Source organism: Perissodus microlepis, chromosome 1 (assembly GCF_051167445.1).
Source record: "Perissodus microlepis isolate ML-2025 ecotype Zambia chromosome 1, ASM5116744v1, whole genome shotgun sequence".
Classification (NCBI taxonomy): Eukaryota; Metazoa; Chordata; class Actinopteri; order Cichliformes; family Cichlidae; genus Perissodus; species Perissodus microlepis.
In genome coordinates, this window is record NC_140461.1 from 3,643,608 (window position 1) to 3,657,133 (window position 13,526).

General features: G+C 41.6%; 1 protein-coding gene across 1 annotated transcript in view; it reads left to right on the forward strand.

Annotated features, from left to right (window-relative positions):
- Window positions 1-382: 382 nt before the first annotated feature.
- Window positions 383-13,526, forward strand: part of dpy19l3 (dpy-19 like C-mannosyltransferase 3) — an 88,312-nt gene continuing 75,168 nt past the window's right edge. The window contains exons 1-3 of the mRNA XM_084927250.1: window positions 383-638; window positions 1,222-1,348; window positions 3,881-4,008. Coding sequence (XP_084783376.1) covers window positions 1,231-1,348; window positions 3,881-4,008 — 246 coding nt within the window. The 5' untranslated portion in view covers window positions 383-638; window positions 1,222-1,230. The remainder of the gene's footprint in view (window positions 639-1,221; window positions 1,349-3,880; window positions 4,009-13,526) is intronic.

The following is a 13,526-nucleotide window of genomic DNA, read 5'->3' on the forward strand; positions in this document are numbered from 1 at the left end:
GCAATAATTCAGAGTAAAATGAAACTGATAAAATCAAATAATTATTTATGCTAATTTTTTTTAAGGAAATTGTGCTTGGGATTAACTGAATATATACCAATTTAATTTAATAAAACTGCATTAAAGTTGACATTTTTCATTTTACTTATGTAGCAAAATTACACCGAAAACTTGTAATTAAATTAAATTAAATTAAATTAAATTAAATTAAAATGAGCATCTTTTGAGTGTATGGACTGTCTGCAAATCTTTTACACTTAGTTTGTAAAAACTGTCTCCAAATAATTTTAGTGATTTTTGTTTTTCTTTAGTAAAAATATTCACTAACTTAGGCGGCCCCTGTTCCATATTTATTTTTTTAATTTTAGATTTTTTTTAGTTTTGTAATTATTTAGTTAATCTCCGAAACGCCTACCTCCCCCCTCACCTCACGCTTTTATTTTGAAGGCGGGTCCTCTCGTGTTCCGGTGCTGTCCCCTCCGTTAAACCCCATGCGGTACGAGGCTGACCGCTGAATGTTAACAGCAGGTGAAAAAAAGAATGAGAGCAAAATGAAAGAGCGAGGGAGGTAGAGAGACGTAGAGAAAGAGAGAGAGAGAGCTGTCGGAGCATCCTGCCAGCCGCTGCTGTGGAGGAGGGTGAGGCTTCGCTAAATGTTCCGTTGGCTCGACTCGTTTTCGTCTTTTGTTGATGTCAAGGCAGAAACAAAGTCCTTCGTCCACCGCGGGAGCGCGCCTCTGTGTTGTGAAACGCACATTCACCATAACGAGGCTGTGGTTGCGTGTCTGTGCTTCCCAGTGGCGGTTCAAACCCGCCTCATCTACTTTACCGTCTTATGTGGCTCCCTGTTCGCCCCACATCCCTCATGATCCTCTGCTGGAGCGCATCTGCGGTTATGTTTGGCGCGACATTTGGTCCGGTTTAAAAACGGTAGAATGAATAGAGCTCTCTGATAATCTGTTGTCGATAGGCTGATCTCATTTATTTATTTTTTTATTTATTTGCACGTTATTCTGGCGTCAGCGTGACCAGGAAATGCTGTAAGCAGGCCTGTCCACCCCCCACCCATCCATCCATCGTGTTGATCTGAATGAAAGACCTGTTTGCTTTGGCTCTGAGCGCAGTAATGTTGGGACACATGTTTGCTCTTTGCCTGTGTGTACATGTGTATCAGTGTGGATAATCAGACCCCCTCCCCCTGTGTGTGCGCTCTGCTGGCAGCATTTCAACATGACAACCCTGCGTCAGAGGAAGGGCAGCAAGGGGAAGGAGCCCTCTCCTGCTGCAGAGCTTCAGTCCCAGCAGCACAACTGTTGCTCTGAACACCATCCGGAGAAGATCCTGCATGGTGAGTGAGACACCCCGCACTCCCATCTCAGGCTTTGTGAGCCACACATAGATGTTTCCCACCAACAAGCTGCAAGTGCCAGTTCTACCACACATTTCAGCAGGTTTGAGCCGATCTTTACTTGGTCACCAAATCACCGGTGAAGTTCTTGGTGCTGTTCTGGTGCCAGCTTTTTGGCAGCAGTACCAGGCTTTTTACCTCTGCCAAAGTAGTTGAGGACTTCTCAGTGGGTTTGATTTGCAGTCTGCTGTTATTTTGTTCCCACATGAAGCATCCCCAATTTCCACCTGTAGTGTTTGGTTCTCAAATCTGTTGACTTTAAAGCTGATTCTCAAGTCACCAAAGCAGAGCTGGCTTTGCAGCAGTGCTGGCACTGCGTCAGTGCAATCCAGGCATTTTTAAAACTTTTTGTGGTGGAAATGAGTAGAAGTATTTCCAGATTGGGCACTGGTGTTGCACTGGGTAGAAAGTCACATCGGGTTGTGACTGGCTAAAAACCAAGCACCTGCTGCGGGGTTTTTGAGCCAAAGCCAGCTCGAGCTCCAGGGATAGCGTTCAGGATCTGACCCTGACTTTAACCTGCTACAGGTGTTCTCAGTGTGGCTTTACTGATGTTTTCATAAATTGCTCTGCTGGTTAAAGCCTGATATCTTACACCTTTTGTGCATTTCTGCATTCAAAGAGGAGACATTATTATGTGTGCGATGCTTTTGTGCCAAATGAAAAACGCTGAAATCATTATTTGCAGCTGCGGCCATCAAATATGCATGTAAACAACACATGAATGCCTGGGCTGATGGTTAGATCACTCTGCTCACACTTAGCCCGCAGTGCACATTCACACAGGACTTTATGGTGATTTATTTGTTACCCCTCTCACACACACTCACACATCAGTGGAGGCAATTTGACGTTCAGTGTCTTGCTCGAGGACACTTTGAAGCCACCCAAAATATTAGCTTCTCATGTGGGCCGGTTCTCAAATGCAAGTTCTTGATTGAGTACCAGTACCTGTGCAGATTAGGTGGCGATGGGCGATTAGAAGGGGGCGGAGACTGGCTGGAAACCAAGCACTTTGCTGCAGGGGTTTTTTTTGGGTCAGAGCCATCTCCTGGGAGATGGTGGTCAATATCTGGCCTCGACTTTGACCCACTGCAGGTCTGCTCAGTGTGATTTTTATTGACGCCTTCATAAATCACTCTGCTGGTTCAAGCCTATAATCGTACACCTTTGTTGTATTTATGCAGGCACAGGCATGTTTTCTTGTGTCTCATCCCTAAAGGAGACTGAAGCTTGATAAGCTTTTTTCTTCGTTTCAACATTTAAATGATTGACTCTGGTGTCATATTATATTTGTAACCTTCATTTCACAAGTGTCCACTGAATGAAAACTAGCGGGTGTCGCACTTACGTGCATCACGATGTGCACTTTTATGACAATTCCAAACATTTACAATGTTGTGCAAAAAGTCAGTTTCTGCAGAAACTGCACGAGGAACACACAGCACATATTTTCACTCGTCACAGTGGGTGTTATTAAAACCTTTAAAAGACTAGAAGTAGCTCTGTTCTAGTCAAGTTTCCCAGTAAGCTGCAGTCATGAAGTGCTCTTATATAACTATCATTAGCTTACAGCTTTAAGTGTTTAAGGTATGTGCTAACTAAAAATAAAGACAAGGTGATAGTTTATTAAATTTTAATGAAATTTGCAGATTGTTTCGGTGAAATTTAATAAACTCCTTGCTATCTAAAATATAACGGGACACCGGAGTATATTCTCCATCATCTGACACTTCTGATAATCAGCTGTCTGCTTGACGTTTATTCAGCTGTGTAAAAACTATAACTTTGATCTCAGCCAAACCGATTTACTCAGGAACAAATAAAATACTGAAAAAAGCCAAACAATAACATTTTTAAGTTATCTAAGTGACTCATATATGTTTAACCTGAGTAGGGAAAGACAGCGGTGGGTTGGCCGAGAGTCCGGTGTTCTCACGGGCTCTAGTGAGCCTTGTCCCCGGCTCGCTATCGAGCTAGTGGGTAACAGACGTCTCCGAAAACGTCGGAGCGCTTTTGGAAATATGTGGTGTCTTAATAAACTGAGCAGATATTTGAGGTTTACACAGCTACATTCTCGCCTGAAAACATGTTAAACGTTTATTTTGTGACCCAGAAAGAATAATAAGAGTAATATTAAAACTAACTAGCTGCCACCATTGTTGGAAACTGAGCTGGGCTGCGCTATGAATTCTGGGACAGCTTCTTCTTCGGGGTTTAACGGCAGCTGGCATCCTTGTACATGAGGTGCTGCCATCTTCTGTTTCAGTCCGTTATTACACTCTTAAATCCTACTACTTATTCCTGCGTCTTTTGGGATCTTACAAAGCTTCAAACGACGCGTCGACTATTAAATCAGTCATCGACGATTTTAATAGTTGACGTAATCGTGACTAGTTGACTAATCGTGGCAGCCCTATTCACGTTAAATTTTACCCTACAGTGAAAACTAACATGTTAATGTTCTTGCAGGTGATTGGTCATGGGGAGCTATAATCTGGACTTCAGTTGGTTGGTCTGTCTCTGTTGGTCTTGGCCTGCTTTGCTGCATCTACGTGGCGACGCTACATGAGAACGACCTGTGGTTTTCCAACATAAAGGTAAAGACTGTTTACGGTCACAGACCCGACACTGTGGAAGTGGAAAGAAGAAACAAGCCATTAATGAAAGAGCAAATCCTTTCTAAAGAATGACTGTGATTTACAGAACAAACTTCCTGATTTATGCATTATGCAGAAAGTAATCAGGGAAATGTTTACTGAGGTCCCAGCAGGAGGGGACTGAGGGACCCTGTCTCATAGATTTGTTTTTTGCAGCTACAATCGTCGCCCCCTGCTGGTCATTGAAAAGAAAATACGGGTTTAGAACTTGCTGCTTGACATATCTGGAAACTACATCCATCTTTTATACTGTTTATTAGCAACTGCAGGAAAGAAGTTCACTTTCAGCCACTGGTTTGAGTTCCCAGACACTTACCGAGAGTTTTAAAAATAAGAGGTGATGCAACCCTGTGGTAAACACTGCTTCTTTGAAATGTGCTGCTGGAATCAGATTCAAGTTGAGCGTGGGAATTTAAAGGCTTTGCAAATCACCTCTTTATGTTTTCATCTATGTTTTCTACAATGTCCGAACTTTTTTAGAGATGGGGAATTGTAGATGTCTCAATAAGAATTAGCCTCTCGGTGGCTGTACGTCTTAGTGACAGCTTATCTTAAAGTACTGCCAGTGAGTTTGTGTCAGTGGGAGCTGGAAAAGTTGGAAATATGTGGCGCTGTTTAAATTTTATAAAGCTCTTGTTAAAAAGCAGTAAAACTTCCTGGATTGATGTATTTGGCACTTGTCTAACAAAGTTATCTGAGGATTTGACATCCATGTGCACGATTCATTAACCACATCACAGATGTGGATATTAACTGATGGAAAAGTGTCACACGGTGTGACCGTTAAGCTAAAAATTTCCACACGCGTTTTGCGCTTATCTAACGTAGCTTCGACATCAGTGCCAGGGACATCCCCTCGTCCAGTTTTCTTCCTAAAATGGCCTTCAAACACGTCATAAACACTTCATCCTAAAACGTGATGATTGCTTTTCCACACGCTTCATGGGATGAATTTTCAGGGCTGTTATGTGAACCACATGAGATCCTGAATCATCGCAGTTGTTTCAGGCCTTTCAGGGTTTGTTCATTGTTGTACAGCAACAGAACATTGTGCTCTGCCAAATGTGATGTCATTTATAATTGCCCCCCTTTAGAGCGTCAGCAGCACTCTGGTTCTGGCTGAGATATACATAGCAGATTTCAAACTGGGTGACATGGCAGAAAAGATGTCTGCATTAGTACTAAAACTGGGGCAAAGTGTGAATCAATGCTGCTGCCATAAATTGTCTTTGCATCATTAAGTGATGCAGTATGAATCATTTGTTTTCGTACAGCAACTGACGCAAGAACATTATATTTTTTTGGAGTGGTTTGTTTTGGTGTTTTGTGGTTTTGTAATCTACTTTTACATATGAAGTTAAAACACTGCAGGTTAATATTTTGCGTGAAAATTGCTCTGAAGTTGTTATCACAGGGAGGGATGGAAAGTTGAACTACCAGATGCGCAGCTATGTAAGTCAAAACCACAATCTGAGACATTGTTTCTTCTAACAGGCTCATTGTTTCTAAGTAACCTTTGAGTGTTCATTACTGGAAAATAGCACAGAGGAAAAAAGAGGATTCTACATTGTAGAATGTGGTGTAACGTTAGCATCTGCTTGTGGTTAGCTACAGGATACTTGTAGGAAATTCTATTATTGCAGTAATTGGTGACATTAACGAGGCCATTATGTGTGTAATTATACATTTTTGACATAGCAGAAGAGAAAAACAAATGAAGGTAAAATGTGTTGAACACGCTGATGAAATCTCTGCAAATCTGGCATCTGGACTCAAGAATGAATTGTTTCAGCGATCACAGGGCGAGCTCGCTGTAGTCCAGGTGATCTAAATTTCACTATCAGATTCGGGACAGTGACGGGACAACAGCAGTCCCTTCAAGGTCCTTTATACTCAAGGTTAAAGACCTTAATACAGGGGCTCAATACGGGACAACATTCAAACAGCCGCCTATGAGCATTACGTGGTGAAAGTGGGAAGGAAAAACTCCCCTTTAACAGGAAAAAACCTCAGACAGAACCAAGCTCTAGGAGGGGGGGCCTTTTTTTTGAGTTTTTGAGATGTTGATACATTGCCAGATGTTGAAGACCTTAAAGTGGGTCAAAAACCTTTAAAAAAAAATCTTGTAAATTATTTGATACATGAAGCCAACATTTTGCAGCAGTCATTATAAATGTCCAGTCTTTGGACCATAACAGTTGGAGGTTTAAGGCCCGTGTTGTTTTGAGATGGAATGACCCAGTTACCGGTACTGGTAATTTAGGGCAGCTGTAGCACAGACCTTACATTGGGTGGTGGTCTAATAAATTTGTTAAGCACTCTATCAAGTACACATGTGCCTCTCAGGTGGACTTCAAAGAAGTATAATGGAAACCAGTAATTGTCCACAGTAGGGCTGGGCCATATTATACCATTCACGGTAATACCGGTACAATGCTAGGAAACGATAAGAAAATGAAATATCGCGATAGAATATGAGTAAAACGCGCATGCGCAGTGCCGAAAAAGCACGTCGGTAACGGAGAATGAGAATGGGGAAAGCAGATTGTTGAGTGAAACGGATGAACCAGAATTAGTTTGTAAAAATCGTGCAACTTCACTGGTGTGGTGTTTGTCCGTCAGATACACAACAAAGCACATTTTTTTGTGGAACATGCAAGCGGGCCGTCGTTATTGTCGTATTTGTCGGACTAAGGTGCTCGTTAATCTGGGAGTAATCTGGGTCCTAAACTCCGTCCTTTAAGGTCCCGAAGTCAAACGAACATCACTGAGAGTTAAAAACTGTCTAAATTCTTCCATCTTTAATAAAACGATCAGCGTTGCTGCTTTACCAGGTGTAACTATGATGTTTAACATCCAGGCATCCATGAAAACAGAATTCATTACATTTAACAGAGTTAGAAGTTAGCGGAAGTTAGCTCGCTAGTTTCGCTAGTTACCTAAGCATGATATAGCATATTCTGACTGAGAGATTTCTGAAAAAAAATCAAACGTACAGCTCTGCTATCACTTCCAACATAAATGAAGACAGGAAGCTACACGGCAGTGACGTTTGTAGGGTTACTGAAGTTGGGCTAGCTGGTGTTTAATGCTGTGCTACGTGATTGCTAGCGACACAGCTGTGTTAGCATAACATAAACAAAAAGTTAACGTGAAGCTTCCTGATGGTTAGAGACCAATGCAATGCATGGCAGGATGCTGTAAACGGACCAAACTTCAGTCAGGAGAACAACTGAGATAATCCATCCACAATACGAATTTAGTCATTAATATACTGCAACAACATAGGAATAGAGCAGCTGTGATAGAATACAGCATTAACGAATCAATGGTACAGAAGTGGAGGAAGCAAGAAGAATGAGTTGAATAAAGTTTGATTTATCTGACTGCTTTGTTTCGCTTAATGTGCCTTATAATCCCGTGCATCTTATGGTCCGAAAAATACATATTTGACTTTTTTATTTGGCACACTGCAGTTTAATGTAGCAAAGAACCTCTTTTTAACTTCAGTGGATATTATACGTAGTTATGCTCAGGATATGTCAGCCCATTTCTACTGGAAATGCCTTTTGGTTAAACTTTCAGCAAGGAATTTACTTTTACACTTTTAAATGTTTATATAGCTTTAATGCACATAAAAAAAAAAAAACAGCTGCTTGTTAAGTAAAATAAATGGATGGGGTTTTTTTGCGCTAGTAAAGTTGTGGAGTTGTATTTTGTCTCGCAGAAATTATATCGTCAGTTATATCATTATCGCAAATTTTCAAATATATATCATGATATATATTTTTGGCCATATCGCCCTGCCCTAGTCCACGGTGCCTCCAGCTGTGTGTGTCTGACAGACTTCAGTTTAAGTGTTCAGAGTCCCCTCAGTGTAAACCTGTCAATAATAAAGGTTCCCACATTAAACTCTGTCATGATGCTACTTGTAAACTACAAAAATGTCCAAATGCATTGTATTCATAACTAAGCATTAAAGACAAAAATGCAAAGAGTAATGTGGACTTTTGAAACATTGTTAGAAATATCTTTATACTTACCCATGAAAACAAATTGGAGATAAATGTTTATTTCATGAATTTATTGCCTTCCTTTGACTAAAGTTGCACGTTGGTTTGCATGAAAGCGGACTGTTATGTGCATATGGAAGGTATTAAGAGAAGGCTGAAGATAAAGCACCATTTGGTTTTCTGTAAATCTCTTAAGAGTGGGAGCTGCCCACAGGGACTACTGAATCATAACCTGACACCAGAGACACGTCTGGTTCTGAAGCTCTATCCCAATCACAGGACGACTCATCTCTTTGTGTAGAACAGACGAGACTGCGACTCAAACAAAGCATCAGTTTACTTCCTCTGTTGGTTGCCTGCATGGCCAGCCAGGTGCTTATTCTGTTTCTCATGCAAATGTGAAATGCATCTTGCCTGCGTATAGCGCCGCTGTGCTCACGGTAATTTGTGAGCTTCTGTCACAGGGACACAAAGCGGCACTTTGAGTTAATTGATCGGAATCCGTGTGGACAGTTTGCGGTCCCGCGTGGGCTTTTTTTCTGTTTATGTGTGTGTGAAGGGGAGCAGACAGATGTGTTCATTCATAATAAATGCAGGTCACTTTACAGGCCTGGAGAACATCTCCCTGAAATGTTCCCACAAATAAGTGGGCTCCTGGCTGACATCATCGCACACTGCATGCATATGTGAACTGTTTCCTTCTGTTAATGCAATCATGAGTCTATGTTCGCACAGAGCAGGCCGAATCTGCTCGGTTAAAAACGTGGCTGTGGCTCAGCATTAAAACATTCAGTGTTTTTTAGGGAGACTGTCTGGGAGCATGAAAATGCATAAGCAGTCTCTGCTGCTGATGTCCAACAGTTTCTCTACCTTTCTGAAACCAACAGTCTAACATTCACAATCATCATAATAATAATAATAATAATAATAAACTTTATTTATAAAGCACACTTAAAAGCCAAGGTGCTTAACAAGTAACATAGAGAATAGAAGGAAGATAATAGAAATAGGACCAAAGCAAGTACTAAGTATGCAAGCAGGTAGCTGTCACTGATACATAGGAAAGCAACAGGTAACGAGCAAACAAGAAATTAAATGAGCATAAAAGTGCATGATATAAAATCATGAAAGAAATATTAACTAGAGGGAAAGGCAAGATTGAATAAGTGGGTTTTTAGTCGTGATTTGAACAGTGCAATGGAATCAGATGCGCGGAGGTCGAGAGGAAGGTTATTCCACAGTACCAGGGCAGCCGGAGCAAACGCACGGTCACCCCGAGACTTCAGCCGAGATCTGGGTTGGGTCAGAAGTAGTTGAGTGGCAGATCTAAGCGTTCTAGCGGGAGTATGTGGTTTGAGAAGTTCACTAAGATAACTTGGCGCTAATTTATTAATAGTTTTGAATGTAAGGAGTAATATTTTAAATTGAATACGGTACTTTATGGGCAGCCAATGCAAGCTAGCTAGAACAGGAGTAATTTCCTGGTACCAGTCAAGAGGCGGGCTGCTGCATTTTGGACTGTTTGCAGTCTAAGAAGAAGAGAAGAGGGAAGACCGTAGTACAAGGAGTTACAATAATCCAACCTGGAGGTCACAGCTTCTCCAGGTCCTCATGCGGAACATAATGCCTAGCCTTAGAGATAAGGCGCAGTTGGTGGAAGCTAGATCTCACTACAGCAGACACTTGCTTATCGAGTTTGAGCGAGCTATCCAGCAGTACACCCAAGTTACTGACATAGTCACAAGAAAAGCTAGCAAAGGAACCCAGGGCAGCACAGAGTTGGGCACGAGGGATTTTACTGTTGAACACCACAACCTCAGTCTTCTTATCGTTTAAAACGAGGGAATTACTCAGGAACCATTCTTTGACCTCCCGCATGCATTCTTGAAAGTAGTGCAGGGACACAGCAAGGTCGTCAGTAAGTTCAAAATAGATCTGTATGTCGTCGGCGTAACAGTGGAAGGCGATATTGTATTTTTCAAAGATTGCGCCTAGAGGGAGCAAATACAATGAGAAGAGAATAGGACCTAAAACTGATCCTTGAGGCACATCACAACAGACCGGAGCGGAGGAAGAGGAGAAGGTGCCTAAGTTAACTGATAAGGATCTATCAGCGAGATATGATTTAAACCAGTCGAGGGCAGTGCCTCTAATACCCACAGTGTGCTCAAGTCTTAGTAATAAAATGTTATGGTCCACCATATCAAAGGCCGAAGAGAGGTCCAGTAAAACTAGGACCATAGAGCGTCCAGTATCAGCGATTACAAGAATATCATTAAGAACTCTAACCAACACTGTTTCAGTGCTATGCAACGGCTTAAAGGCAGATTGAAATTTCTCAGCAATATTGTTCGTGTCCAAGTACGCCTGGAGCTGGGAGAGAACTAGTCTCTCCAGGATCTTGGACAAGAACGAGAGCTTAGAGATCGGTCTGTAGTTTGAAAGGTCATAACAGTCAGTTTCTTTTTTTAAGAATCGGGTGGACTACAGCATGCTTAAAGGCCGAAGGAACACAGCCTGAGAGCAAGGAAAAGTTCATAAGAAATAGGATACTAGGTCCGATTACATCAAAACAGTCCTTAGCTAAGCGAGATGGAAGAATGTCAAGCACAGTATTGGTGTTATTCATTTGAACAACTAGACGCTTAAGAGTCAAAAGTGACACAGGCTCAAACTGGTGGAAAGTTGAAATGCACTCAGGAATGGGGAGAGGATATAAAACAGGGGGAAGGGAGGACTTAAGAGATGTGATCTTATCTAAAAAGTGAATTTGAAATTGTTCACAAAGAGCCTGAGAATAAATTAAAGGCATGTCCGGGGAAGGGTTAACCACAGAGTTAAACATTTTAAATAAGGTTATGGTCATTGGCCAGGATGGTTTTGGACAAGAAGGATGCTTTGGCCGTTTTAGCAGCACTTTGGAATTTTAAGCGGCTAGTCCGTAGCATGAGAAACCTGAATCATCTCTCGCTTGTGTGGAGGTGAAAACCTACCCTGGATATTTTCTTTCAAGCTCTGCTCTTCACACTCTACACATCTGTCTCTGCAACAAACTTTGAACAACTTAGGCCTTTTTTTCCTTTTTTTTTTTTTTTTTAGAGGAGACCATCAATGATATTCTGTTGGCCTCGTATTTATGAATATGTATGATATTAAATATCTCCATTCAATAGGACTGCTGGCTTTTGACTCGCTGGTATAAACACTTTTCATCTCTGGTGTTCTTTTTTGTATAAAAATGCCCTCGGGCAGTGTTCACAGCCAGCATTAACAGATCTGTCCACACTGGACACACAGGTGTGAATGCCATTTTCAACTAACTCAGTCTGAGGGATGCAGATTTTATAACGGACATCTGACAAAATTATAGATATAGCTTAAAAGGTTATCCAGCAATCACTCAGAGAAAGTAACGCCTACAAAGTATCAATAGATGATAGAGGAGATGGTAAGCTTCACCATATATTAGTTAATTTTTGGCCTTTATTATGTAATAAATTGAACATTAGATAGAAAAAATGGGGAGAGAGCAACAGCAAAGGCCCTTGGGTTGGAGTTGAACCTGCGCTGCTGCATTTAGCCCTGCGGCATGTGGTCACCTGCAAGCTGAACTGGTGCCCAGATGTAGCTTACTTTAAGCTACAGTAATAGCTCCTATACATCTAATGCTAGGGGTGAAGTGAAGCATGATTAGTTTATTACTGCCGTGAAAGAGTTGGATGTCAGGCAGACGAGCTGCGATGACGCATATATTTCTAGAGAAAGAAAATGCTGTGATTACCTTTAACAAAGAACCGCAGAAGACAGACAGGCTTGTGTCTCGTTTTATTTCAACAAAACTATCTCACAAAGTCGCCACAGACATGCGGTAAAGATAACGGGTGTACTTTATACACTATATTACCAAAACGATTCGCTCATCTGCCTTCTCACATATATATCAGGCTGAGTGACGTCCCATTCTTACTCCATAGGGGTTTATGTGATGTTGGACCACCCTTTGCTGCATTCCCAGCTCTGCACCACTGCCCCTGATGCTTTGCATTGTGCTTGCTGATGTATGCAGGTGTTTGGCCATGGAAACCCATTCCATGAAGCTCTCTATGCACTGCTCTTGAGCCACATGGCGTTTGGAGGTCTGCAGCGACTGACTGTGCAGAAAGTTGGTGACCTCTGCGCACTATGTGCCTCAGCATCCCCTGACCCTGCGCTGTGAGTTTACATTGCCTTCGTGGCCACTAACAGTTGATTGCAGAGCATTTAGTAGCGAGGAATTTCATACCTGGACTTGTTGCACAGGTGGCCTATCACCACCCTGGAATTCACTGAGCTCATGAGAACAGCTAATTTGCTAATATGGATGGATGTATCAGTTTATGGTGTTTAGGGCTGTTGCAGGCTACGTTCTTAAACTGATGGAATGTGTAGACACACATACTGGCGAATTAGTTAAAGGATGAATTAACTGATAAATAAAATACTAGAATCTCATCAAAAATATATTAGCAAACATGCTAAAAAATACTAATAGCTGAAACACAGTGAAGAGTTCTGGTTCAATCACTAGAATTAGTGAATGAGGCCTAGTCGACGCTGATCAGTTACAGCTTCCTGTGGTGGGACACCTATAAATCAATGTGGCCACGCCCCTAACTACCCTGTCCAGTTGAAAATCACCCCATTCAGAGGTGTTATAAAATAGGAAGCTGTCAACTATGTCCAAAACTGTTTTGGTCCCATGCTGCAGATATACCTTTCAATCCTCTAAAGTTGGATTTTTTAAAATGAGAGTGCATGAGGATGGACTCGCTGTAGGAGCCAACCTCAGGTGGCCATCAGGGGAACTGCAGCTTTTTTGTTTTTGTTTGTTTGTTCTAAAAACTTTTGCTTTGGCTTTAATTTTCATCTCCAGAGCTTTTTAGTTGGGTGACTTGTTCAGATATATTTTTTTGATTTGTTTAAATTTTTTAATCTGTCTGAGAGGAATGAAATTTAGTAGTGTCCTCGCTCAGTCCCTCCCATAGTCTGTTCCTCTGTCGGTAGGCTGATCAGGTCGATGTTGTGACAAAGTTTGAGACTCAGACTCAGACTCACCTGTCTCAGGCTGCAGGTGGTGATGGTAGCCTATGACCTTACGGCGTTAAGCATCACATCTCTTTGCTGATTGTGTTTTGTATATCTGCGTACTGTCACACGTATATTCATGGAGTCATGTAGTCTTCTCACTATTGCACTGCATGTTATGCAGCAGGTTTGGCCTTTTTAATGTTAATGTATACCAGTAAAATTAGTAGATTTATTTTTGCTTCTATCAGAAAGATAATTAGGAACTAAGGCTTTCATTTAAGTGAAGTGGACTAAACACTCACTGTGCACGCTGCAGGTATTGCTGCTAAAAGAAATCTGCCAAATGTAAAGATTATGGCAAAGAAATGAAAACTAAGA